The following is a 27,701-nucleotide window of genomic DNA, read 5'->3' as shown; positions in this document are numbered from 1 at the left end:
ATCTATCTATCTATCTATCTATCTATCTATCTATCTATCTATCTATCTATCTATCTATCTATCTATCTATCTATTTGTCTATCTCTTTGTCTGTCTATCTATCTGTTTGCCTATCTCTTTGTCTGTCTATCTATCTATCTGTTTGTCTATCTCTTTGTCTGTCTATCTATCTATCTGTTTGTCTAAAAAGCCTACAACATTTAATATTAACTCCTTTATCCACTAGTAACCCATATGTGTGGCGGCGCAAAGCTGTTCTGTACAATGGAACCGTTCTAATAGGAGCGACTCAAGTCGCTCCGACTTAGAAAAAGGCTCCTATACTACTTTGAGACGACTTCAGGGCGACTTGTCATTTTGCAAGTCGTCTCTGATGTTGTGGGCAGATCATCTTGCCGAGTCGCTCGGCAAGTCGTGCTACCCCTGTGTGAACCGGGTCTCAGAGGCATATTATAGTAAACAAACCAGAGCCATTTAGACTTGGTTCATACTGTTACACTGTAGGAACGTGCGTGAGGCAAGTCAAGTTACTTGAATCAATGTGATGAGGTGCCAAACACTCTGACTGGCACCCCACCAGCCCTTCCCAATAGATGTGCATGTGCGGAACAAATGTGTGTTGCAGTGTGCTGCACACAGAAAAGAAACACCAGTCCTTTTCTGGAACGTTGAATTGCATTGCCAGACTATTCATTTTTAATAGGCTGCCTATTGCTTTGCACATTAATGTGCATGAACGTAGCACACCTCAGCCCCAGACGGTGAACCTAGCCTTAATGAATTAGGTGGAAATGCTTTAAGCTGAATTCCAGGCAGTTATTAATACTTAAAGTGATGCTGGTTTGTGTTCATTAATACATAATTAAATTCATTTTTTAAATGCAGCTATTGCAAGAATCTGAGCTTGACTTCGTATCAGGAAAACTAGTCGCAAACCACGGAAGGAAGAACTTCTGTAGAATACTTTATTGTCAAAGTGCCAAAGGCCATAAACAGGACGTTACAGGAACATTGGTAGACCAGTTTCATATGGGTAACTCGTGCTTGCTTACAATGTCCTGTTTATGTCCTTTGGCACTTTGACAATAAAGTAACTATTTTACAGAAGTTCTTCCTTCCATTGTGTGTGGCCAATTTTCCTTTTTCTTCAATTACTATTGATGGTGGTGAGTCGGGGCCAGAACCCATGAGGAATTCTTTATTCACAGTCTGAAAGGTGTCGCACTCTTTCTGGACTTTGACTTGGTATCAGTCTCTTGCAATCCTGGAGCAGCAGAGCTTAGGGTAAAAGAGAAATAAGCAGCACAAGGAGCCAACCTGTCAGGAACGAGTATGGAGATCGAGGTGCTAAGAGGGCTCCCCTTGCGGCTGAGTGCAGCGCGACCCTGGAGTTGGGAACAGGAAGCGCAGTGCCCACAGAAGCACGGTAGGCCAGGTGCTTGCTTGCAGTCTGATGAGCTCAGCCACTGAGGAATGGCTGAGACAGGCAGAAATTAACTTGTAGTATTTAAAGGAAAGGAGATACCAGAAGCCAGGCCAGGGGTCAAACACAGGTAGGTCAGTCCAGAGCATATACGGGGGCGAGCCAAGGTCATAACAGATAAGCACGGATCAGGAGACAAGGTCAAGGTACAGGAGACTGAAGCGATAATCCAGCAATGAGCAGCTCCAGCAGCAGGCTTAAATAGACCAGCAAGTTGGTCATGTGATCTGTTCAGGTTACAAGGAGGAATTACCGCCCACCATAGTCACCATGGCGGCCATGATTGTCCTGGGTGGAATTGCCAGTCCTTCTTCGGCCATTTCCCTGACACAACCCATTGACCTGCAGTAAAAGGAGCAAGCTGATAGGGGGAGAAAGTAGATTGACAGCGAGATGAGGAAATACAGTCTGCTGATTCTCTTTTCACTGTCCTGTCACAAGCTGTGGAAAGGGAGCTTTACTGAACTGCAGCAGGGAAAATTAGGTCTTCTTCCCTGCTAGACAGGGTTATACTGTGTGGCAGAACTGTGTAAGGCTCCATTCACACCTAGGCAGACAAATTTGCGCCGTTTTGTCGCCACAAATCGCGGTACAAATATCGGCGTTTTGTCCGCCTAGATGTGCCCCAGATTGACCCCCTCTATGGAGATGCTTCCCATCTCCTAGCCGAAAGCCTAAAGCCGCATGAAAAAAAGGTCCGGGACCTTTTTTCAGGCGGCAGGCGTCCGGCGTTCAGCGTGGAGATGTGAACCATCTCCATAGAGGGACATGTGTTTTCGTCCCTCTGGCGGCAGCGGCGTAGCACTACAGGCGTAAAAACGCCTAGGTGTGAATGGGGGCTAATGCTCACAACTGGATGAACAGAAATACAAACTCTTTTCCAGGCTAAACAGCCAACATGTATGCACTTCATTAATGTTTTTAGCTGTTTGCCTGGCATTTGGCTTTAAGCAAAGGACACCTTTGTGGAAGTTGACCTTAGCCCCCTTTCCCCATCCCAACTCACCACGATTTTACTCCGATGGAATTCCGTCATAATTCCGGTGTGATTTTGGTCAGACAAAGGTCAGATTGTGTGTACGGGGCTTAATTAGTCTATTAGGAAGCCTCACTGGGCTACAGTAGAGAGGCAGGACTAAGCTAGATGAGAACTGAATATACTGTATAGCCATGTGCCTCTCTAACCCACATTTACTGTAGTCTTACCTCCAGAAAAGTGTCACTTGAGAGCTGTGCTAAAACATCTGCAATATAGACACCAAAGCACAGGCTGAACCTGACCAATCAGTGAAAGAAAATCCTTTGCAACAAGGCATATAAAGTCATAGTTGATGGAAAGTTGAACATCTCTGAAAACAGCTTGTGGGATGTCTAATCTGTTTTTCATGTTCTGTACCTCCAGTGTGAAATATTATTTATTGTCTTTTTTATTACTTTCCCACTTTTCACATAGCCTTATCCTATGATCGCACTGTCAAAACTAATTAAGACTACTGGATTTGCTGTAAGCGTTGAACCAAGCTTGTCTTATGATCCGGCAATATTAATATCAGAGAACAAGATGGCAAAAAAAATATATATATATAAAAAATGAACTACAGGAAAATCAATATAGTTTTCATATCATGAAAATAGAAGGTAAATGTAATTATGTGAACAGTGCAATTTTAGAAAAATGGGCCAAAAGAAAATACTATGTATTCAGTAGTTTTCTCATATCTTTAACAGTGCAGCACACAGTGAGAAAAAAATTACCCCCAAAAAAACGATAGCAACAGTGACTTGAGTTGTAAATGTGATAGTAGATCTTATTAATGGATTTGTTCTCTTCATTTATGGGTATATAAATACAGTAAAACCTTGGTTTGAGAGTAACTTGTTTTGGAAGCGTTTTGCAAGACAATCAACATTTTTTAAAGGGGTTGTAAAGGAAAAAAAAATTTTTTCATAATAAGCATCCTTTACCTGCAGACATTCCTCTTTTCACTTTCTCATTGTTCGTTTTTGCTCAGAAGTTGCTCTATTTCTTCTCTGTTCTGTTCACTTCCTGCTTGTCTGATTGTTACTCACCACCGTCAAGGGTGGCTTTACTGCGGTGGTCAGTAACGTGCTCACCCCCTCCTGGGAACTACATCTGTGCGGCAGGAAGCTCTCTACGTGTTAGAGACTTCAAGGAGGTGTGAATTACTGGGCGTGCCACAATGCATACTGGGAAATGTAGTTCTTACATGAATGAGCACCGCAAACCAGGAAGTGAATGAGAGAACAGAAACTAGAACGCCGGAGGTGATATAGATGTAGGAATTTAATAGGTATTTACTTGTTTTTTAACAGAATCATTACACTATTCTGTCTGTCTACCTTGCAGACATTAATTTTAGGCAAAACATTTTTTTCCTTTACAACTCCCTTAATAAATTTTGACTTGATATACAAGCGATGTCTAGATATACTGTACACGTAGCGTCATGTCACAACTGAGTATAAAAGAGAAGAGAGGCCCCTCTAAGTGTAGCAATATGGTTACATTTAATGAAGGTACAACATTTAGCAACTCAGATGGTTGATGATTAAAACAGGCACATCTAAGTATGCAGGCATCTGGGTTAAAGATGTCCACGTAGACCAGGCATGTCCAAAGTCCGGCCCAAGGGCCAGTTGCGGCCCGCTTTCTAGTTTAATGCGGCCCCACTGTTAATTTGGATCTATATATCTTTTGTGGCCCCCAACGAATTCCAGAGTGGTGCTTGGGGATTAGTTGGGGGGGGGGGAGTATGTTTCGTTCAGTTCTGGCTGCCTCGAAGGGGACAGGGAGAGGGTGGGACGAGTGCCATCAGATTATATACAGTGAGAATCTCCTGTTTACTCAGTGACCTCTATAATAGGGAGTCCTGTCTCCTGGGCCGCCATTGGACCATTGTTCTGTCTATCATAGAAGGCGGGGATTTGTATTAAAGAGGCCGCCGCGTAAACGGGAGATTCTCCTGTATGTAATCTGTTGGCGCTTGTCCCGCCCCATTCCCTGTCCCCTCCGAGGCTGCAGATGGGCATTGATCAGGCTGCACTGATGCAAAGGTGAGGCTGCATTCATGGAAATGGTGAGGCTGCTTTCATGGCAATGGTGTAGCTGCATGCATGTCGATGGTGAGGCTGCAGAAGGGCACTGATTAGGTTGAATTGAAGGGCACTGACCCTTATTTTGCTTCACAGTTCTGTATTTAAACGTTTTTTTTCCGGAAACTTCCCTCTTAAAGTGAAGGTGCGTGTTATACGCCAATAAATACAGTATATCCAAATAACACGCCCAAGCTCATCCTTATGCCGCATACACACCATCACTTTATGTGATGAAAAAAAACGACATTTTCTGTGAAGTAAAAAACGACGTTTTTGAAACTTCAATTTTCAAAGACGAAGTTGCCTACACACCATCGTTTTTCTCACAATGTTCTAGCAAAGCGAGGTTACGTTCCACCACGTTTTTCCATTGAAGCTCGCTTCATAAGTAGCTTCTGGGCAATGCGCGGATGAAAAAACGTCGTTTTAAACGACGTTTTTGCTACACACGGTCAATTTCTGTGAAGTAAAAGTTGACGTTTTGAAAAACGACACATAAAATTGAAGCATGCTTCAATTTTTTTTGGTCGTTTTTTAGAAGACATAAAACAAAGTTTTCCCCCACACACGGTCAATTAAAGTGACGTTTTTAAAAACGTCATTTTTTTTCATCACATAAAACGACCGTGTGTACGCGGCATTAGACTCTTTACCACACACAGCCACAAAGGAAAGAGAATTCTTGTTGGGCAGTGTATTAGTTAATTTGCATTTAATTTTAATGGTTCCAAAAATCGGCCCTCACGCATGTTCACTTCATCAAATCTGGCCCTCTTTGAAAAAAGTTTGGACACCCCTGACGTAGACCATCCTCCTCACGGCCATTGATGTCGTCCCTTCCACGTTGCGCTCCATGAGCACTTCTATCGCTCTACTGCAGGGTAATCTTTCTGGTCCCGATTGCAGACAGTTTTACCCCAAATGCCTGCATACTTAGATGTGCCTCTTTTAATCCTCAACCATGTGAGTTGCTAAATGTTGTACCTTCATTAAATGTAACCATATTGCTACACTTGAAGGTGTCCCTCTTCTCTTTTATACTTTTTGGATTCTGCTGGATTTTACTGCTAATCCCCTTGTGGAGGCTTCCATTTGTGTGTGGCACTACCCCCGGAGGAGCTGCTGGTTTGTTTTGGGTGGCATGGTACCTCATGGCTCCTCCGCCGTCTAGGGGTGTATGGTGAATATAGTAGTAATGTAATGTCCACAACAGGTGTCTTTTTCTGTGCTCTTTATTACCCAGCCAGGTAAAAACAATAAAACTTGTGGTGATAGAAGAGTTGAAGTAAAAGGAGAAATAGAAGATTCAGGCGTAGCAATAGGGAAACAGTCCTGCTTCCAATAACACTTAGGGGCTGATTTGCTAAAAACAATGCGCTGCACCGGATCACGGCTTAATTGGCACGCCGGATGAATCCTTAATTAGGCGCATGAACCAGCGCAGCAGAGGGCGCAATACAATTAATATGTAAAGCCGCCAAACTCCCTTTAGAAGTCTATGGGAGAAATCAAAAGTGTTCATTTTAAAGGTTAATGTGTAAGTTTTTATCCTAAAAAGTGTTTGGACACCTGAGTCCTGCCCCAGGGGACATGTATCAATGCTTTTTTTATTTTTTAAAACGGCCATTTTTTCGGGAGCAGTGAATTTGATAATGCCTAAAGTGCAACAATAAAAGTGAAATAATCCTTTTAATTTCGTACCTGGGGGGGGGTGTAAAGTAAGCATGTGAAATAGCGCATTTTTCCCGTACTTAGAACTGTCCCTGCACAAAATGACATTCTGAAGGAAAAAAAGTAATTTAAAAAATCACTCGGGGCTATAATGAATTGTTAGCTCCTGGCAATTCAGAGCAAATTCATTCATGTGAAAAAAAAAATTAAATTTCAGGTCTGGTATGGATATTAAAGTGGAACCCCGCAGTCAAATTAAAAAAAATTACGTGGGGTTCCCCCCAAATATCAATACCAGGCCCTTCAGGTCTGGTATGGATTTTAAGGGGAACCTCACCCCAAATTTTAAAAAAAAATGGCGTGGAGTTCCCCCAAAAATCCACCACAGACCCCTTATCCGAGCACGCAACTTGGCCGGCCGCAGGAAAGAGGGGGGGGACGAGAAAGCGCCCCCCTCTCCTGAACCGTATCAGGCCACATGCCCTCCAAAGCACCTTATCCCCATGTTGATGGGGACAAGGGCCTCATCCCCACAACCCTGTCCAGTGGTTGTGGGGGTCTGTGGGCGGGGGGCTTATCAGAATCTGGGAGCCCGCTTTAATAAGGTGGCCCCCGGATACCGGCCCCCCACCCTATGTGAATGAGTATGGGGTACATCGTACCCCTACCCATTCACCTGGGGGGAAAATGTTAAGTTAAAAAAACACACTACACAGGTTTTGAAGTAATTTATTAGTAAGCTGGGGGGTCTTCTGCTGGGCCCCCTCCCCCTTTAAGCTCTTTTAGATGGGGGGGTAGACCCGGTCTTCTCCGCCGTTTTCTGCCAGGGGGAGCCGGACTTCAACGCCGCCTTCTGCCGGGGCCCCCTCCCCCTTTAAGCTATTTTACAAAGGGGGGTAGGCCCGGTCTTCTCCGCTGTCTTCTGCTGGGGAGGGGGAACCGGACTTTACGCTGTCTTCTGCCGGGGCCCCCTCCCCCTTTCTTCTTTAAGCTCTTTTACAAAGGGGGGGTAGGCCCGGTCTTCCCCGCTGTCTTCTGTCTTCTGCCGGAGGGGAGGGGGCAGCGGTCTTCTCTGTTCCCTCTTCTGCCGGGCCCGGTCTTCTCAGCTGTCTTCTGCGGGGGGGGCGGCGGTCTTCTCTGTTCCCTCTTCTGCCGGGCCCGGTCTTCTCCGCTGTCTTCTCTGTTCCCTCTTCTGCCGGGCTCCACCGCGGGGGCCGGTCTTCTCCGCTGTCTTGTTCCGTCTTCTCTTCCAGCAATGTTGACACAACAAGCTCTTCCGCTGTAATGCCGTCTGAGCGTTGCGCAACGACTTATATAGGCATGGGGCGTGGTCACCGGGTGATGCCACCCGGCGACCTCACCCTTTGTTACATCACATTCCCGGGGCATGATGGGAATGTGATGTAACAAAGGGTGAGGTCGCCGGGTGGCATCACCCGGTGACCACGCCCCATGCCTTTATAAGTCGTTGTGCAATGCTCAGACGGCATTACAGCGGGAGAGCTCGTCGTGTCAACATCGCTGGAAGAGAATATTAAAGGGGGCTCCCAGATTCCGATAAGCCCCCGCCCGCAGAACCCGACAACCAACAGCCAGTTGTTGGGAAGAGGCCATTGTCCCCATCGACATGGGGACAAGAGTGCTTTGGGGTGGGGGGCGCAGTGCCCCCCTGCCCCAAAGCACACACTCCCCCATGTTGAGGGCATGCGGCTTGGCATGGCTCAGGAGGGGGGGTGCTCGCCCATCCCCACCCCCATTCCTGTCCGGCCAGGCGGCGTGCTCAGATAAGGGTTTGGTATGGATCTTGGGGGAACCCCCATGCCGTTTTTTCGGCGTAGGTTTTTCCCCTTATGATTCATACCAAACCTAAGGGCCTGATTTGCTCCTGAAGGGGAACCCACACCGTTTTTTTTTTTTATTTGGCGCGGAGTTCCCCTTCATGGTCAGCCTAAGCTGAAAACAATTCGGGCATTCACGTGCGCCGCTTCAAGTCATGCAAAGGCAGCTACGCCGCTTGATATTTACCAATATAGTGAAGCGGCGTGTGTAAGTGTCCGAATTTCCCGCTCGCGCATGCGCAGTACACAAATAAACCTCCCGCAGGTTTAAATGTACTTGCCGGGGCAGCGGCTTGTTTTCACAAAAATCACTTTCACTTTCAATTCGGCCCGTAAATGTTAAACAAACACATGTCACTACACTTCCCCACATCACCCTACATCCCCCCCTAATAAACTCTCTCACAAACACCTTAATTTTACATTTCTAAATGCCGTGCGCCAGGTCCATAGAGGCACATTATGTGCCCCCTCCTGGGCGCACTCGGCGTTATAGTAAATAAGGAATTGTGCTGCTTTGGCAGCGCATTCCTTTAGTAAATTCCAAAACGGCTGTTGCTCCAGCCTTTGCTCCATGAATCATGGAGCAAAGGCTTGGTAAATCAGCCCCTTAGTCTTCTTCGCCACTCCAGCCGGAGTGGGTATGGCGTACCTGGACAGGCCTCTCTCACTGACCTGGCAGCCAGAGTATCACTCGGAACTTAGAGGAAAAGTCTCTGACACAGACCCTCCTTAGGATTGAGGCAGCGGAGGTAATCCTCCTTAATAGACTTTGGCCTGGATCTCCTTCAGGTAGTTTGCAGGTTATCGACTGACAGGTGACCAACGTCCAGCCTTTCTGTAATCGGTTCCCTTGATCCCTGGTGGATTGTCAAGACCCTATTGAATTGCCAGCCTCTCTTGGCTCTCCTCAGATGGACTCCCCACCGAACAGCTTCCTCTCACTGGGAACACGCTTGGGATCTTCTAAGGATTGGGGACCCAGTCGATTACTGGGGCCCCGCCACAGCTTTAAATTTTCCGGACCAACATGGTCCCGGAACCAGGAACACCGCGTGGCACGTGCACCCCGGCCTGGAAGGCCATTTCGCCGGGGCGCCGTGATGCAGTCGCCCTAAAGGTGGGTGCCGCACTCGAAGAAGAAGAACCCAGACCAATGACGTCTGTCTCATAAATACCCTCCCCCAGCATGCACAACGAGGAGAAACCCTCCTGATAGGCTGCTGGGGAAAAGCACCCGAACCTCGACTCCACTGCTGCCACCTATCGTCCTGGGGTGGGAACAGCACCCCAGGAACAACAGAATAAGCCCACAGCACAGACAGAGACCCAATTTGAACAGATCAACTGGATCAGAGCCAACTAACTCTCTGATCCCCCTCTAAATGTAACTAAGCACCGGTACTTGGAAGTAACCAGGCGCTACATGTGGATGGACATTTATTTTATGGTTATACAACCTATCACATTGCTATAATCTTTTTATATGGACTATACATTAAAGGACTCATGAATAAATGGTTGTAGAACGAATCATTTGAGTTTCCATTATTTCTTATGGGGAAATGCGCTTTGATAAACAAGTGCTTTGGATTACAAGCATGTTTCCATAACGAATCATGCTCGCAATCCAAGGTTTTACTGTATACACACTTGTATTGTCTAGGCTAGTGATAGGCAGATTTCTAGATATAGATCTGTTCAAGAGAAGCCCAACCGTAGATCTGCATAATAGTTAGTATTGCTACCAATGACTGTCTGAGACTTATGTACCACTACTATAGATCCCTGCTGTACAGTCCCTTTACAAATGAGTGTTCCCACAATATTATGCTCCCTACAGTCCCTCTAAAAAGTACCACCCTTACATTTGATATTCCAAGAACCATTATTAAAGCTAAACTCTGGGTTAAACAAATATTTCCTAAATACAAAAGGCATGTGTATTCCTTTTTGAATCTTGATGTGCTTTGTGTATTTCTTCCAGATCTGTGCAGTAATCCAGCATGAGATTTTACCTCTGTGCCGTATCTTCCCTTAATAAAGGCTGGTCGTTGCTGCTCTTTGTTCTTGTGCAGGGTAACTGGTCTTGTCTCTGTCCACTCCTATAGTTTTCTACAAGCAGCCAGTAGTGCAGGGGGCGGCCCGTCCACTAGGGGCGCACAGGCACCTCCCCTTTCTATTGCCGTAGCCATCCCCTATTCATGCGTCCGACCCTTTTAGGAAGCCTAGGTGCATGAATTACAGCAGCAGATTATTTTTTTAAGCACTTGATTAGAGCTAAAGGCTCTATAGGCTTCAAAATAGGGTGGGCTCCGAAATCAGAGCATTGCGCTCAGAGAATATTCGCTAGTCTAACACTGAATCGCCTCTCCGCCAATCAGGAAGCAAGAGTCTGATACCCATTTCCTGATTGGCTGAAAGGACGGGCAATTCTATTGGACGCCTAGGAGGAGGAGGAGAAAGATGCACGGTGGAGGCCGACATGATCCCTAGGAGGAGGAAGAAAGAAAGCTTCCGCCCACCGGACACGCTGCCCATCTGGTCGCTTCCTAGATGGAGTAAGTGCGGGGCTTTGATGTCTCAATCGTCCTCCCAGGGGGGGGGGGGGCATTGCTTTTCTGGCTCCCCCTTCTCTATCACTTTCGGATGCACTTTTTTTTTTGTAGGGAGGTACTTGGTTTTGAAAGGTTCTCGCTCCTACTCCTTACGTCCCAGCATTCACCGCTCTATCCCGCGCATTTGCAGTGTTGACGGCGAGCGTCGCCGTCAACACTGCACTGTTGCCATCACACGTGACCCGCGAGATATCGCGGGATTACAAGCACATCTCATATACGCTACGCCGACATAGTGCAGAGAGGCAAGCACTGGATTCACAAAGAAAGTGCAGCCAAATCTGCGCTGGGTTTCCTAGGTGTAAGTCGTCGTAAGTGGAAGTGGGCTTGAGCCATGCAAATGAGGCATGACCCCATGCAAATGATGGGCTGAGTCTCAGACAGATACGTATAATGAACGGCACATGCGCCGTCCCGTGGACGCATCCCAGTGCGCATGCTCAGAATCACATCGGATCTACTCCCTAAGACGAATCACTGCCTATGGCGTGAACGTAACCTATGTCTAGTCATATTCACGTCCTACGTAAACTACGTAAAATACGCCGGCTTGTGTTCCCTGGTGCAGCCCTTTGCATGGATGCTGCTGAGTTACACCTCCTTTATGGGGCATAACTTTACGCCGGACGTATGACTTTACACGCACTGCGTCGGACGGACGTACGTTCGTGAATCGGCATATCTCACTCATTTGCATATGTGAATAGAAAATCAATGGGAGCGCCAAATACGTCCAGCGTAAATATGCGCCCACTCTACGCCGGCGTAGGCAAGTTACGTCGGTCGGATAAAACCTATTTTCAGACGTATCTTAGTTTCTGAGTCCGGCGCATAAATGCGACGGCGCATATTTGCACTTACGCGGCATATCTGGAGATACGTCGTGTAAGTGCTTTGTGAATCCGGGCCATTGTGTTTGTCTATTCTTGTGACTTAGATGAGGATCCGATCATATTTTATGGCAAATTACTGCAGAAAATCAGTTAATCCCAAGGGCTTCACATATTGTTTCTTAACACTGTAGATGGTGTATATAAAGTGGATTTATATCCTTTGTGGTTGTTGGGGAATATATTTATATAAATGTTTTTGTATCCAGAGTTCATATTTAAAAAGACGCTGTCATCAACTTAAAACATTACATTAAAACAGGTAAAAGCACACAAGTAAGTATCTTAAATTCTTACTTGCAGTGTTTTCCTTTCTAAAAATTATTTTTATTTCCTTTCAGTATGCATTTGAACTTTCTAGAAAATGTAACCACTTTAACAGTCCTCTCCATCCTTGCATGTCATAACTCTCTCCTTTTCTTGGAGTGTCTAATTACTCACTTACTTATGTACTGGCCCAGCTCCTCCACCCATCACCTTCCTATATAACATTTGTGTAGCAGCCAAAGAAGGCGTGCAATAGAGCAGCCTTTCTCAACCAGGGTTCCACGGATCCCATGGATTCCTCTGGAGGTTACTATGGGTTCCTTGAGCAATTTCTATCTCTCAGATGAGTAATCACTGACACCAATGATCTTTTAAGTTATCTGTAAGGAGGAGGGATTCTTCCCTCCGATTACAAATGTAAGACGCGTTCTTCCCAATGACCATCATGCTAATGTGCTGCGAGCTGTAGATATATTAATAATTAGTAGGGGCTCCCTGAGGCCGGAGAATTATTTGAAGGCTTCCAGGTTACCCACTTCCAGACTGCCCCACTTACATTTACTGCGGCAGGGCAGCCCCGGGTGCGCAAAAACATGCGGTTTAGTGCATGCGGTTTAGTGTGTTATCAACTTAAGCACCTGATTGGACACAGCAGGAGCCAATCAGCTGGTCTGGTGGCTACAATGGCTGTACGTGACCCGCCAATCGTTCACAGGAGAGACGGAGCAGCGGTGAGCCGATGCAAACAAAGCACACCTCTGCTCTGTCAGGGAGGGAAAGAAAGAGATTGTGTTTTAAGCTAAGGTGAATCAAAATCTCTATTTTGTTCCAGTGAATCCACTCCCCAACAGTTAGAAACACCTCTGAGGGAACACATTGAACCCTTTGATCACCCCTGCAGTTAACCCCTTTACTGCCAGTGTAATTTATACAGGGATCAGTGCATTTTTTTTAGCACTGATCACTGTATTGGTGTCACTGGTCCCCAAAAAGTGTCACTATGGGTCAGATTTGTCTGCCGCAATGCCGCAGTCCCGCTAAAAATTGCAGATTGCTGCCATTACTAGAACTTTAAAAAAAAAATGTAAAAAGTCCCTAAATCAACCCCTTTTTTGTAGAACCCCCTAACTTTTGCACAAACCAATCAATATACGCTTTTTGGGATTTTTTTACCAAAAATATGTAGCAGAGTACATATTGGCCTAAATTGATGAAGAAATTATTGTTTTCTAAAAAAACACACAAAACTAAAAAAACAAAACATATATGGTCTTGATCTACTGTAGATGTTTCAATTAATGCGGAAAAAAAATATGTTGCAGTGGTATTTAATTCCTTATCCTATTCTCAAAATGTTGTATTCACAGCAGTGTTGGAGAAACCATGGACAAATAGACAATATTCATCATATTTCATATTCATATTTTGGGCACACAAAAGTATTAAAAGCTTTTAAACCACCTTGCAGAGAATACATGAATTCTTAATACTCCCACTCCTCAGTTAACAATATTAGGCATAAGGATTAAAGTGTACCCACTTGTTCACCAAACAATAGCAGCACACCTTCCTTTTGTTGCCAGATGAACTATAACTAACTACTGGAGATCGCTAGATGGTCCTAAAATCTTCTTCCGCTCCCAAAAGTTTCAGCTCCTTTATACTTTCACCTACAGACACCAAACAAACTTTAAAATGTTCGCAAAATATTCAGCTATCCGTCTATATATTTTCAGTTTGATATCTCTTACAGTTTATATTTGAAAAAAAAATTGATTTTTTTTTAAATCATTAATTAAAAAAAAAATTGAAAAAATAAATATTTTTGAAAAATAAATATTTTTTTGGGGGGGGAAATAAATATATTTTTTGTAAAAAAAAAAACATTTTTGAAAAAAAAATACATTAAAACCATACCTACTTTTCCAAATATTCTCACTTCTTCCATTTTTCTTACAGATTTCCACAGTTTCCACAGTTACTCTAGCCACTCAAACCACACAGTTACTCTGCCCACTCCAGTTGTAGTGGTGGAGGCAAGAACACTTCACAATTTCCCCAGAACTTGTAGCTTTTCTAGTTATTATTATTATACAGGATTTATATAGTGCCAACAGTTAGCGCATCACTTTACAAAGTTACTGTAGGGCAGACAGTACAGTTACAATACAATTTAATACAGGAAGAATAAGGGGGTCTTGCCTGTTAGAGCTTACAATCCATAATGCTAAAAAGTCAGCTTGACCAGCACAGAAAGGCTTTTGAAGGCTACTACTTTTATAATGACAACCAATTAGTTGATGTATTTTTTGTTTTGTGTCTCTTTTACTATGTTTTGCTTTCCACTCTTATTAACCCTCTGTGATTGAAAAATATTAAATTCCGGAAAATCAATTTTTCCTTAAAGAATCAAGGAAGAGCTACATTACATTGAGTTTGATAAAGAGAGAGAGAGGGATTGTCTTCTGAATAGGGGATAGTCCCTCCAAATTTAGGACAGTTGGTAGCTACGTCCTTACTACTTGGTGGATTAAGCAGAAAAATGTATGAAGGTGAACTTACATTTTAAATGGAACCTGTCATAGTATGCTAAATTCAAAAACAGGCAGAGCTTCATCACCTTGGGAATTTTTTGTACTTTAGGTGTACAATGCAATTATGTCCCGGACCTGCCTCCACCCCAATAACAGGTATCTCATTGGATAATGGGAACACTCCTAAGTCCGAGTGGTCATGGCTGCCGTTACCTTGTATTTGGAGGACTCCCCAGATGTACAGGAGAGGATCTGTTTAATAGAAAATGTAGTGCCTGCTACTATGTAGTCATGTTTATCATCGAGTTTAAAGTGTATGTATAGTCAATACTTTTTTTGGATAGAGTTGTTGGATAGGAAAAGAACCCTATCAGTTTTTTATTGCTAAAAAAAGTGACAAGTGCTTTTGCGCTAATACGGACCCTTAATAAATAATAATCCTAAACAAAATTACAGTGCAGCAAAACCTAAAAGTGTTTACAGTACACAAAATGTAGAAATGAATAGAATGGGGTTCTGTGCAACATCTCACACAGTCATGGTAAGTGAAAAAATGTGTAAATAAATTAATTAAATAATTTAAATAATACAACAAGAGAGCTCGCAAGCTCAATAATAATGAGTGAATGGAATGATAAAACGACAAATAAATAAATATAATATGAGAGCTACCAAGCTCAATGTGTAGATGAATCAAAAACATTTTATATATATCACAAAGTCCCAAAATATGTGAATAAATAAGTGATAATATCACAAAAAATAGGTGATAATATCACAAAAAGAATAATAAAGTGATAAGTGCCAAATAGTCCTATATTCAGTGAAATCAAGAGGCTGCCCAAATGGAACTGCTGATGTTGCCGAATTTCCACTTAATGAGATAGGGGTTGTTGACCGATGCATGCACACATCCCTCCCTAGGCTCACAGGACTCTTACCTCAAAGTCAGTAGTAAGGGGCATTCACTATGAGCCTCAGTGGCAATCTTCTATGAATAATCTCAGCCAGTCCTCCTGAACCACAGATACACGTCCCTCAGCTAATCCAGGCAATGCTCGGACCAAAATAAAAAAGAGGGAACAGAAGGAGGCTCCAATCGTGAAATACTGTAAGGCTCAGGGGTATTTTAATGTATGAAAAAACCTGTGCTTACATCAAAACAATAATAAAAGAATGTGCAGCAAATTTTAAAACGAGCGGCGTCCACGGTGCCAGCTTACGTCACTCCAGGTGTACGTCCGTCCGTCCAATCCCTACGCGTTACGACACGGAATCTCGTGTCTTGTTGTATTATTTAAATTATTTTATTAATTTATTTACACATTTTTTTCACTTACCATGACTGTGTGAGATGTTGCGCAGAACCCCATTTTATTCAGTTTTTTATTGCTGTCTGACTACACAGATTTACACTCTCGTTTGTTCTGGTGGCCACTGTGATTAAGACAGATAGGGGTCCATTTATAAACCATTAATTTGATGAATGTCACAAGCATTCCTCCAAGCTCCATGAATTTTCCCCGTATTTTCATTAATACTATGACCCCATGAAGTGGACAAAATGCATTCTATTTTCTGATTGAGGTATTTCAGAAAGATATACAATTTTGGTAACTAGGTGGAGCAGACGATCATAGGAAGTTGTAGCATTAGAAAGAATATAGAGAAAATATGTGCAGGCTGGACAAATGCTTGTGACATTCACCTAATGAATGTTTTATGAACAGGCGCCATAGTGACTGGAAATTCACATTTTAAGTTGTCCCTAGAGCAGAAATAGAGGGAAAATGCTCCAATGGTGACACCTGTTTAATGATTGTATATGAGAGAAAAAACCCTGTTTTGTAGGGATTTTCTTTTACTTCCTGTTGTATCTTATGCCTCGTACACACAACCGGGATTCCCGACTGGAAAAGATCCCTTCGGAAATCCCGGGGGTAAAACCGAGAACTTGCTTGGTAACCTTTCCCCCGTACACACGAGAGGTTTTCCTGTAGGGAAAACTTTGATGAGAGCTTTGGTTGGGAATCCCGACCGTGTGTATGCTCCATCGCAGTTTTTCCCATAGAAAAAACTGCCGGGAAAAAGTCTGCCAGGAATCCCGGCGGGAAAAAAAGAGAGCAGGTTCTCTTTTTTTGTCTGGCGGTTTTTGGGCAGTTTTCCTGTCGGAAAAACTGCGAGGAGGATACACACGGCCGGGATTCCTGGCCAAAAGCTCTCCTCGCAGTTTTCCCGTTGGGAAACCTGGCCGTGTGTACGAGGCTTGTGAGACAAGAAGTGAATGGAAGTCTCCTCAATATGACAAAGAAGGCAGAAAATAAGGTACCACAAGTTTTAATCTTGCTCTAATTTAACCAAAACTAAAAATACATACACTTTAACATATGTTCATTATACTAGGAATTAATTACAAAGTGCAATACAGTACCAGAAGCCTCTGACGGAAGCTGCTAATGTCAGGATTGTTAATAAGATACTGTATTTCACTTTACTTTCAGTGAAGATACAGGAGGAGGGAGGCATTTATGTGAGGCTTCTCAGAGGGGTATTCACTTCATGGTAAATTCCTATTAATGAAAACAGTTGGTGCATTGTGTCTGTAAATGATGGAATAATAGCCACAATGGTGTTTTCTTTTTGTGAATTTTTCAGTCATTACAATATTTAGGGGTAAAGTGGAAGAGGTGGAGCTGCCGGTAGAAAAAGTGGACATTATTATCACGGAGTGGATGGGGTACTGCCTGTTCTACGAGTCCATGCTTAACACTGTGATCTTTGCACGGGATAAGTGGCTGGTATGTATGCGGGGTCACTTTAACATTTTCACACTTAATCTACAACCCCCCAAAAAAACTATTTTAGCTTTTGCTACTTTAAGGGGCTGGTGCACTTTTACTTTTTTACTTTTGTGTGTTCTTCAATGCCTGTCATCAAGGGTCAAGCCCATTCAGGTGAACCTTTGTTTGTTTTAAAGGAAGTATATGTGAATAGAAATATGTATGCTTTTCATAGGGTCACGTTAAGAACATATGCTGTCTTCCAGGACCTCAAAAATTACCATACAACTGTAATAATGGTCTGATGAGATGGATAAGTGAATATCAATAGAATGGCTGAACTACTGGAGAAAATTAAGCTTCAGGCTCCTTCTAGTGATTGTCATGTCAAAAAAGATTAGGCTTTAGTCACATTAAGGGTGAATGGAAAGATCACCAAATCTGACCTCTCGTCCTTGCCTATATTTTTCCATCCAAATAGCTTTTAAGAGAACTTGCAATGAATGATTACCAAGCCAGTAAGACCAGGGTCCCCCGCATCCAATTCGCATGACAAGAGAATAGGACCGGTTCTCAATGGAGCCGGTTCACACAGCTCTGGGCCGTCTGTGGTCCGCATTGCAGAAGGGTCCTGTGTGTTGTCTGGACCAGTTTAGGTTACGAATTCAGGGAAAAATTCAGATCTCATTCACAGCTGAATCGGTGAACAATGATGCACCAGACCCCATGCTGTGAGTGAGCATATGTGAACGGAGTCTAATACTGCTGAATTGTGGGCACCTTTTACTGCCTGTAAATCCCTGCCATTAGAATGAAAAATGATCTGTGTTTTTATGTAGCCCCCTTGAAAGAAAGGCCTGGGCTACACACAGAGCCTTAATGTCTAGTCAAGTTGATTCTACTCCTTGCCTCCTTTCGATGCTTAAAGGGGTTGTAAAGGTATCTTTTTTCCCTAAATAGCCTCCTTTACCTTAGTGCAGTCCTCCTTCACTTACCTCATTCTTCGATTTTGCTTTTAAAGCGGGGTTCCAACCACAATTAGCATTTTTTAAATGTATGTCCTTTCATCATGCATTTTTATAATATAAATCCGGTCACTTACTATTTTACAATCCGCCGCCGCTCCGCATAATTATTCAAAAAAGATAGTTTATAAAACTATGTCCACACCATTGTCATTTTGCTTGTGGGCATTGTGAAGCCCACAATCACTTACTTCCTGGAAGTCTTGGATGGGGAGTGATAATTGGGTAGCGCACTGTATCCTGGGAAATGATGACACACATTTCCCAGGAGCATTAGAGGGAGATTATGTCAGAATCCTAGGTGATTCCAAAGGCAGATTTTGTGGGACCGCATAGCAACAGGCATTTCCAGATGAGTAAAACATTTTTTTTTCTTTTTTAGGTCTAATGAGCACAATAATGAGAAAAAGGTTTTGGGATGGAAACTACACTTTAAATGTCCTTATTTCTTCTGAGAAATCCTCACTTCCTGTTCTTCTGTCTGTAACTCCACACAGTAATGCAAGGCTTTCTCCCTGGTGTGGAAAAAGCCTCCTGAGGGGGAAGGAGGTGAGCAGGAGTGTCAGGACGCCCACTAACACAGCTCCTTTCTCTATCTGCAAAGTAGAGAGTGTCCTGACACTCCTGCTCACCCCCTCCCCCCTCAAGAGGCTTTCTCCACACCAGGGAGAAAGCCTTGCATTACGGTGTGTAGTTACAGACACAAGAACAGGAAATTAGGATTTCTCAGAAGAAATAAGGACATTTAAAAGCAAAATCGAAGGATGAAGTAAGTGAAGGAGGACTGCACTAAGGTAAAGGAAGCTATTTAGGGAATTTTTATTTTACCTTTACAACCCATTTAAGCTAGGTATACACCCATAGATTTTCTAAACAAAACAGATGGACAAATCTCCTGCCGCAGCTATCAGAATGCCCACACAGTTCCTGCATCTGATTGGCTGCAGCTTCTGTTCAATTTTTTTAATCAAAGGATGCTGGGAAGAGTGGTGGCGTCAGGACCACCAACTGACCAAATTAGGGCTGGTTCATTAGGAACCATCCTAAATTTGCTCAGTGTATGGCTTTTAAATGCCAGAGCCTCTTGTTACTATTGAGATTTTGCCCTTTTGAATGGCACAGTTGGAGCGTTAGCTTTGCCAGAAGTTGAGGTTCTGTAAACCAGATTCTCCACTGACTCCAGATGGTAACAATATATTTTCCCTTTGGACCCCTTTCATATGGGTGCCCTCTTTTCTACAGGGGATTCTAGACATCCTCAGCTGAGTTGGATCAACCCAAGCTTCTGGCCAATGATCCTAAATTAACCCAGATGTAATTGGACATCTATCTATTTGCATCTAGCTGCCCATAAGGATACATTGCAGTCCATTTTTGATCCATCTAATCACAGATAAAAACAAACTGATGCCTTTGTGAAAGTGGCCTTACCAGATTTTTTACTGCAGATAGGTGTAGACTATTTTTTTTTTTAACCACATGGACATTGAAAAAGGCCAGAGTTGGAATTTTTGTGTAATTTTTTGTGAATTTTTAAGAGTGAATTTGCTCTGTTAAAATACACTTTGGGCTGATAGTTTAAAAGCTAAAGAATTCACCTGTAACACTGCAATTTGCGCTTGTAAAAATCTCAACCATTTGCTCTTCAGCTGAGATGAAAGAGGCCACTAAGCTGTAGACTTTTTATTTCAATACGCTTAGCCCTGACTGACAATCACTTTGATTTAAAGTGACATTTTTATCTGTATGGTCGCCCGTAGCCTGATCTCTTCTCTCAGATATTAAACAGTGTCTGACAGTATGATGGAGGATAGTAGAGGCGTGCAGGGGGTGCTTGTCTGAATTTTATATGTGCAGTTCAAATTGTGGTGTCTTTGTCAGGTGAATAGATTACGAGATCCATTTCCCCACAATTCATCAACAGAAACCTGGAGGGCTGATGTTTCCTGACCGAGCCGCTTTGTACATTGTCGCCATCGAGGACAGACAATACAAGGACTTCAAGATCCACTGTGAGTATGTCATTCACACTGCTGTTACCAAAATGATTTCCAGGGGCACTTTGTTGCTTACTTTGTGTATTTTTGATCATCAGATGCAATGCTGTCCCAGAGTACCAAAGAGTATTATATAACCAGTTATGGGGTGTTCATGTAAGGCGGATCTTTGGGAAAAATTCAAAACAATCCGCATGGGAGTAGTTTTAGATTAAATGCTTGTTTTTTGTCTAGGATACCAGCAGTGTTAAAGAATAAGTTCATCTTTCGTAACATGTTACATGTTACACCCATATTCAGGGTGTGTAACAAGTAACATGTTACAAATGGATCGGCCCCACTCCCCCTGACCTCCCACTCTGACTAGTGGGGATCTTCTTTTCCCCGCTAGCTGTATCAATTAAAAAAAATTGTGGTCGAGCAGGGCTTTGCGTGCCCGGCCACGTCACTCATTCAGTGTCCTGTGAATGGAAAACTATAAGGTCCAGCAGCCCCTTGGTGACTGTCGGCTTGTAGTTTTCAATTAACTACCACGATGCTGAGAGGTAGATCATTGAGTTTTTCAGCAAGCCGATACACTGACAGGTCTGAAGAAGACCTGCATGGCATCAGTGATCTTCCTCAGTTTAGGCTGATATGTATTCTTCTACATATTTTTGGTAAAAAAATAGTCATTTTCCAGTTCTACCTCTCCTCGCTGTGATTGCGGGCCACCGGTGGACATGGAGTCCGCAGGAGCCAAGGACACGCCCGCTGGCCTGGGATTACAAAGGGACCTATGGGTACGCCCTTTTATGCACCCAAGCCATTCTGCCGACGTACATTGGCATGCGATTGTCAGGAACCGGTTAAGAAAGCAAAGTTATGAACATGCCCAAAACTCAAAAGACTTTTGATTTGTATATACAATTTTATATTTTTGTTGACCCAACATAGATCTATACTCTAGACAAAAAAGTTAACGAAAAACAAAAAATACAAACCATGAGAATAAAAGAAAAAAAAAACAGACAGACTCGATCTTTTTTCTGCTGTCACTTTTGTTTCTATGACCCAAATCAGCCCTAAGAAATCCCCACTACAAACCCTTCTTAACCAAACCATGGAGGAGGCACTGAGACACAGCAAACGATTGATCTCATTTATATTCATAGCAGCCATAATAATGATTGCCAGATCCTTATTCCTTCCATTTACATAGATAAATGCCAAAATGTCATGGCTAATGGTAAATCAGGGCTATAGTGAATGATAAACTGCCTTTGTCTGAAAAAACATGGGACTCTTGGATATATCTCTAGAGAATATCACTAATTCCTTTGCAGACAGCGAAAAAAATCCAGCTAGCTTCATCTTTAGGTTTTCTTCTTTGATTTTCTTCTATTTCTTCTCTTTTTCAACTCACCTACTTGAGTCTTTCTAGCAGTTTTGGTAATGGACTTATGGTAGAGTCCAGAGATATGTTTAGTGGAACGCGCCAGTATTTAGTTGGCCAGGGGGTCTTATGTGTGATGTAACTATAGCACATCTCCCAAAATACTCTGGTGTATTCAAGAACATTAATCAAACTTGTATTCCTTTAATAACGGGGCACATGGAGAAATTTCCTTTGTGTAATTTATATATATTACATAATCTTAGAAAACATGTTTGCTACTTCTTTTGTATAAATGTATGTATCTCTCATAATAAAAATAATGGTAAAAAAGAAAGCAAAGTTGTTTTAAAATTTGGACAGCCCGCAGCATTTTGTATGGAAACCAGTAAATCTCAGTGTGTAAACTTTGTGTTCAACTGTTTTGTGTTAACAGGGTGGGAGAATGTCTATGGATTTGACATGACTTGCATCAGAGATGTGGCCATAAAGGAGCCGCTTGTGGACATAGTAGACCCAAAGCAAGTGGTGACCAATTCCTGTTTGATAAAGGTTTGGTAATTCTCATTGCAGAGAGACATTTTTTTTTGTGCTCATTCATTTCTGTTGAGAAGAAAAACATTTCACATCGCAGAATTGATTTTATTATATAATGTGCAGTATGAGCCATTGGAACACTCATACGGACTTAGACACGTTGCTAACTATGACTAAAGCAGCCCATAGACTGCAATTTTTATTCCTTTCACCATGGATGCAAGGAAAGAAAATTGAATTGCCTATCAACACAGTCTTACCTGCCCCGTGCTTCCTTCCGCTATCGGTAAGGAAGGGTGACAATGTATTTTTGGACAAAACACGTTGGGAGGAGCTTAGCGGTGATGTCATCACGTTCTATGTTCATTTAAGATATGCCTGTTGTTTCTCTCATTATGTGAGTAGTTTACCTTTTATAAATAAATATGGTTTTAATTACTACACGATGCTGCAATCCCCTTCTTTTTTACAGTATGTATGACCACCTGGGCCAAATCTATTGGAATGTATAACTGTCTTTGCAGTGTGAGCTGGCATTCTTGAGGGTTGCCGAATGGGTGGTCCACAGCTGATTGACATAGAGCATCAATCCATCTATCCATCTGTGGAGGTTGTTCTCCTTCCCTAAGCCTTGTTAGACTTTTTTGAGGTGTTTGATGTCCGTTTTAAGATATGCCTGCTGCTTGGAGAGATTTTTAACTTCCATGTCATGTCTACAGAACACTGAAACAAAGATTGCACAGGTTATTATTTGTCCTGGTGACCACCACTAACCTTATTTATTGTCCTGCTTTCACATGAACAGAAAGTAAGGTGAAATCTCCCCCAATCCCTTTATTTTCAGAGATTTTCTTTTACTTCCTGTTGGGTCTCTGGGACAAGAAGTGAAGGATTTGCTCAGTGGCACACAGACAGCAAAAAATAGTCTGGCAATGATTTTAACCCTTCCCTAATCCATCCAAAACTAAAAGTTTGGGCTATACATATACAGTCCTGATCAAAAGTTTAGGACCACTTGAAAAATGGCAAAAAATCATATTTTACATTGTTAGATCTTAACAAGGTTCCAAGTAGAGCTTCAACGTGCAACAAGAAGAAATGAGAGTGAGACACAAAAAGTTTTGAGCATTCAATTAATTGAAAATAACGATTAAACTGAAACAGGCTGTTTTTCAACTGATCAAAAGTTTAGGACCACATGCCTTTAAAAGGCCAAATCTGTACAAAGATGTGGATTCATTGTCATCTTCTGTCAGGTAGTCACACGTTGTGATGGCAAAGGCAAAAAAAACTCTCCCTTTTTGAACATGGTCGGGTTGCTGAACTGCATAAGCAGGGTCTCTCATCAAGTCACTGGACGATCCTCGACCCAAATTAAGGCCCTCACTGGTACTGACTGCAGCCCCAAAACCATCAGACGGCATCTGAGACTGAAGGGCTTCAAAAACAAAAAACGTCTTCAAAAAACCTTGTCTCCTTTAATGCCACAGAACTGCTCGTTTGGACTTTGCAAGAGAGCACCAAACATGGGACATTCAAAGGTGGAAGAAAGTTTTATACTCTGATGAGAAAAAATTTAACCTTGATGGTTCTGATGGTTTCCAACGTTACTGGCATGACAAGCAGATCCCACCTGAGATGTTTTCTACGCGCCATAGTGGAGGGGGCGCCATAATGGTCTGGGGTGCTTTTTCCTTCAGTGGAACAATGGAGCTTCAGGAAATGCAGGGGTGTCAAACAGCCGCTGGCTATGTCCAGATGTTGCAGAGAGCATTCCTCATGACTGAGGGCCCTCGTCTGTGTGGTAACGACTGGGTTTTTCAACAGGACAACACTACAGTACACAATGCCCGCAGGACAAGGGACTTCTTCCAGGAGAATAACATCACTCTTTTGGCCCATCCTGCGTGTTCCCCTGATCGAAATCTAATTGAGAACCTTTGGGGATGGATGGTAAGGGAAGTTTACAAAAATGGACAACAGTTCCAGACAGTAGATGGCCTTTGTGCGGCTGTCTTCACCACTTGGAGAAATGTTCCCACTCACCTCATGGAAACACTTGCATCAAGCATGCATGCCAAAACGAATTTTTGAAGTGATCAACAATAACGGCGGAGCTACTCATTACTGAGTTCATGTTTGGAAGTTGGATTTCTGTTTTGGGGGGGTTTAGGGGTCTTTTGGAGGTGTGGTCCTAAACTTTCAGTTTATTCATTGTTTTCATTAAATTGAATGCTCAAAAAATGTTTTGTCTCACTCTCATTTCTTATTGTTGCATGTTGAAGCTCTACTTGGAACCTTGTTAAGATCCAACAATGTAAAAAAAGATTTTTTGAAATTTTTCAAGTGGTCTTAAACTTTTGATCAGGACTGTACTTAACATTTGAGTAGAGGTTCACTTAAAGCGGGAGTTCACCCAATTCGTTTTTTTTTCTATTTTCCCCTTAGCTTCATGCTCGTTTTGTCTAGGGGAATCGACTATTTGTTTTAAAATATGATCCGTACTTACCCGTTTTCGAGATGCATCCTCTCCGTCGCTTCCGGGTATGGGTCTTCGGGAGCGGGCGTTCCTTCTTGATTGACAGTCTTCCGAGAGGCTTCCGACGGTCGCATCCATCGCGTCACTCGTAGACGTAAGAAGCCGAACGTCGGTGCGGCTCTATACTGCGCCTGCGTACCGACGTTCGGCTTCTTTCGGAAAATAGTGACGCGATGGATGCGACCGTCGGAAGCCTCTCGGAAGACTGTCAATCAAGAAGGAACGCCCAGTCCCGCAGCCCATACCCGGAAGCGGCGGAGAAGATGCATCTCGTAAACGGGTAAGTACGGATCATATTTTAAAACAAATAGCCGATTCCCTTAGACAAAACGAGCATGAAGCTAAGGGGAAAATGTGTTCGCTATGGGTGAACCTCCGCTTTAAGTTTCCTTAGCTTTTAATTGAGGCACCTGATCCATTCAAGCCCTCTCTATACTTGTACAGGACATTCCCACTTTTAAAAAGAAAAAAAAAAACAAGTTTGGAATCTAGTCTTGAAAGTCATACTTAAGTTAGAACTGGTGGCAGATGGATTGTCAACATTCCTACTTGGAGATATCAAATAGATTCCAATATTTTGAGATCTTAAACTGGGGCAACGGTAAAGCTCGTTTGAACCATCATTTTAAATTAGAAAAATACACCCCAGGTTCAGCAAAACAAAAGGTGTGAAAAGTGTTACAATTTAGGTTTAGGAAACAGCCACAGAAAAACCTACCCCTTACCAGAAGCTACAAAGTGGGACCCATGCTCTCTGTAGGGAAGAAATGGTCTGACACACCTCCTAATTAATCAGACCTATATCTTTGCAATCAACAATGCTCATGCTCCCCACTGATTGGGGAGCTTTGGCTCTGACTCAGCAGGGGATGTGTTGGACCTCTGCAGAGAAACCACTGCCTCCCCATAGGGAGCTTTTCCATTCAAACTGTGGCTGTTTTTAATAAAGCCAACTTTAAAACTTTGCACACCCTTTAATTTAATGTACCTAGAATGTTCAGTATCTAGCTGATTCAAACTGATGTTCAATCTGACTTTAAAGTACTGTATACCTCTCACAATCCTGAACAATTTGATTTGAGCATGTGATAAAATACTGCATGAGCAGAGGTTACCCTGTGGGTCTCATAATTAACGCTAGGACGAGTGATATAGGCAGCTGATGTTGTTATGCAAATCCCAGTTCTTCTAGTAAAAGTGGACCATAGTCTTACCACTTGAACACCAACAATGGTCAAAAAAGTTATCTGTCACAATAAAGGAAAGACTTAGGTGGGGGGATAGACAAAGCCAAGAACACGGGAAAGTTAGTGAATTCTATATAACCTGAGCTTCCATTATTTCTGAGTTTTTTTATTGTTTTCAGATGTTGTTTATCTCAAAGGTAACCTTTGCCTATGTATTTTTTTCATCATAATCTCAGTTTAAATAGTCCTAATTTATGTCAAGTTCACTTTAAGGCTCAATCTCAGTCTGCCCAGCACATGTGAGTGCACTGTGACCTAATAGTTACCCTGCTTTTATAAACTGTAGACGGTTAGTGTCTCTACCTAACCGCAAAGTATACCTACCAGCTATTTAAAATGTTAAATGGGGCCATTTTAAGCGTCCATCCCACAGGGTCATTGGTTCATGCTCTTGAAGTTCTTTGCTGTACCATTTGGATTTGGATTAATGTATTTGTATTTGTAACATTTAAAATATGTAGCTAATCTGAGTAACTTCATCTATCACTGCAAGGTGACAAATAAATAAATATTATTTTTTAATAGGAAATTGACATATACACAGTGAAGCAGGAAGATTTGGCATTTACTTCAGCTTTCTGTCTACAAGTACAACGGAATGATTACATCCACGCTCTTGTCACCTATTTCAACATTGAGTTTACAAAATGTCACAAGAAGACTGGATTTTCTACAGGTACAGTTTTTCTTTTTTTCCAACTTTAGGCTTAAAGCTAAGTTGTGTCCATACCATGAAAATGCCAATCAGTGATACCACTACTCTGAAATTTAGATCTTTACAATGTGAAGAATATTCATTCTGTAGTATAAGATAGCTAAGGTGACTGGGCAGACTCTTTGAGATAACAAAGGAAGCGTGCAGAGGACACAGGGTAGTTCTTCACTGATTAAACCTTCTGTGTGGCGGTCGTGACTCGGCCATTCAGATGGAATGGCAAACCTGGCGAGCATAATATAGGGTAGTAAATGGACAAAACCAGTTAGTCAGTTTTTTTGCCCTCTGCATCATATTTCCCTTCAGGGCTTGGACTGGTGGGGGGTGAGTTGGCACCTGCCCCATGGTGCTGTGTCGAGGGGGGGTGAAGCCGAATTTGCCACTTGTCCCACTCCTTGATGACAGGAGTGACTGCAGTGTCACTCCTGTCAAAAGGAGCAACAGCCAATATCTACTGCTGAAGGAAGGATTCCGCTTTCTCGTCCCTCCAGCCTGCATGGGGGGCAAAAGAGCCAGTGCTGAGATGGAACTGTCCTCAGTCTCAGTCCTTGGTGCTGAGGAAGGAGGGTGGACTGTATCTTTTTGTAAACTTTTTTGTGTTTGTTTTAGATAGAGTGAATAGGGATTACAACACTTGTCAGGTTTTAAATGCTTTCTGTGCCCCCCGGTAGGGAGATTCACCCTCTCTATTACACCCTCTTTATTATTGTCACCAAGAGCAAAAGGGAGAGAAAATCCCCAAATTTTGAGTGCTCACCAGAACAGAGGTAAATAGGAAAACTTTCAGTGGGGACACTAGTTCTGGTAACAACCAGGGATTCCCTCACTCTGAAGCGAAGGGAAATTTTGCCTAATGGGGTACAGATTGCTAAAAAAAAAAACTTACATGCGTTTTAACCCTCCCTTATGCTATCAAAAATGAAAAAAAAAATGTTTTCCCATTTTATCTATTCAACTACTCTGAATTTTTTTTAGTTGTTGCGCAAGAAATAAAAATCGCAGAGGTGATCAAATACCACCAAAAGAAAGCTCTGTTTGTGGGAACAAAATGATAAAAATTTCATTTGG

The 27,701-nt window shown here is 42.7% G+C and overlaps 1 protein-coding gene across 2 annotated transcripts in view; it reads left to right on the top strand.

The window, feature by feature from the left end:
* PRMT8 (protein arginine methyltransferase 8) overlaps nucleotides 1–27,701 on the top strand; it is a 236,346-nt gene that overhangs the window by 185,220 nt on the left and 23,425 nt on the right. For both annotated transcript variants that reach the window (XM_040345189.1, XM_040345188.1), the window contains exons 5-8: nucleotides 17,074–17,216; nucleotides 20,148–20,235; nucleotides 22,032–22,147; nucleotides 26,444–26,594. In XM_040345189.1, coding sequence (XP_040201123.1) covers nucleotides 17,074–17,216; nucleotides 20,148–20,235; nucleotides 22,032–22,147; nucleotides 26,444–26,594 — 498 coding nt within the window. The remainder of the gene's footprint in view (nucleotides 1–17,073; nucleotides 17,217–20,147; nucleotides 20,236–22,031; nucleotides 22,148–26,443; nucleotides 26,595–27,701) is intronic.

The sequence above is a fragment of the Rana temporaria genome, chromosome 3, assembly GCF_905171775.1.
Source record: "Rana temporaria chromosome 3, aRanTem1.1, whole genome shotgun sequence".
In the NCBI taxonomy this organism is placed as follows: Eukaryota; Metazoa; Chordata; class Amphibia; order Anura; family Ranidae; genus Rana; species Rana temporaria.
The sequence above is the reverse complement of the archived record's forward strand: the minus strand, read 5'-3'. Positions and strand labels throughout refer to the sequence as shown.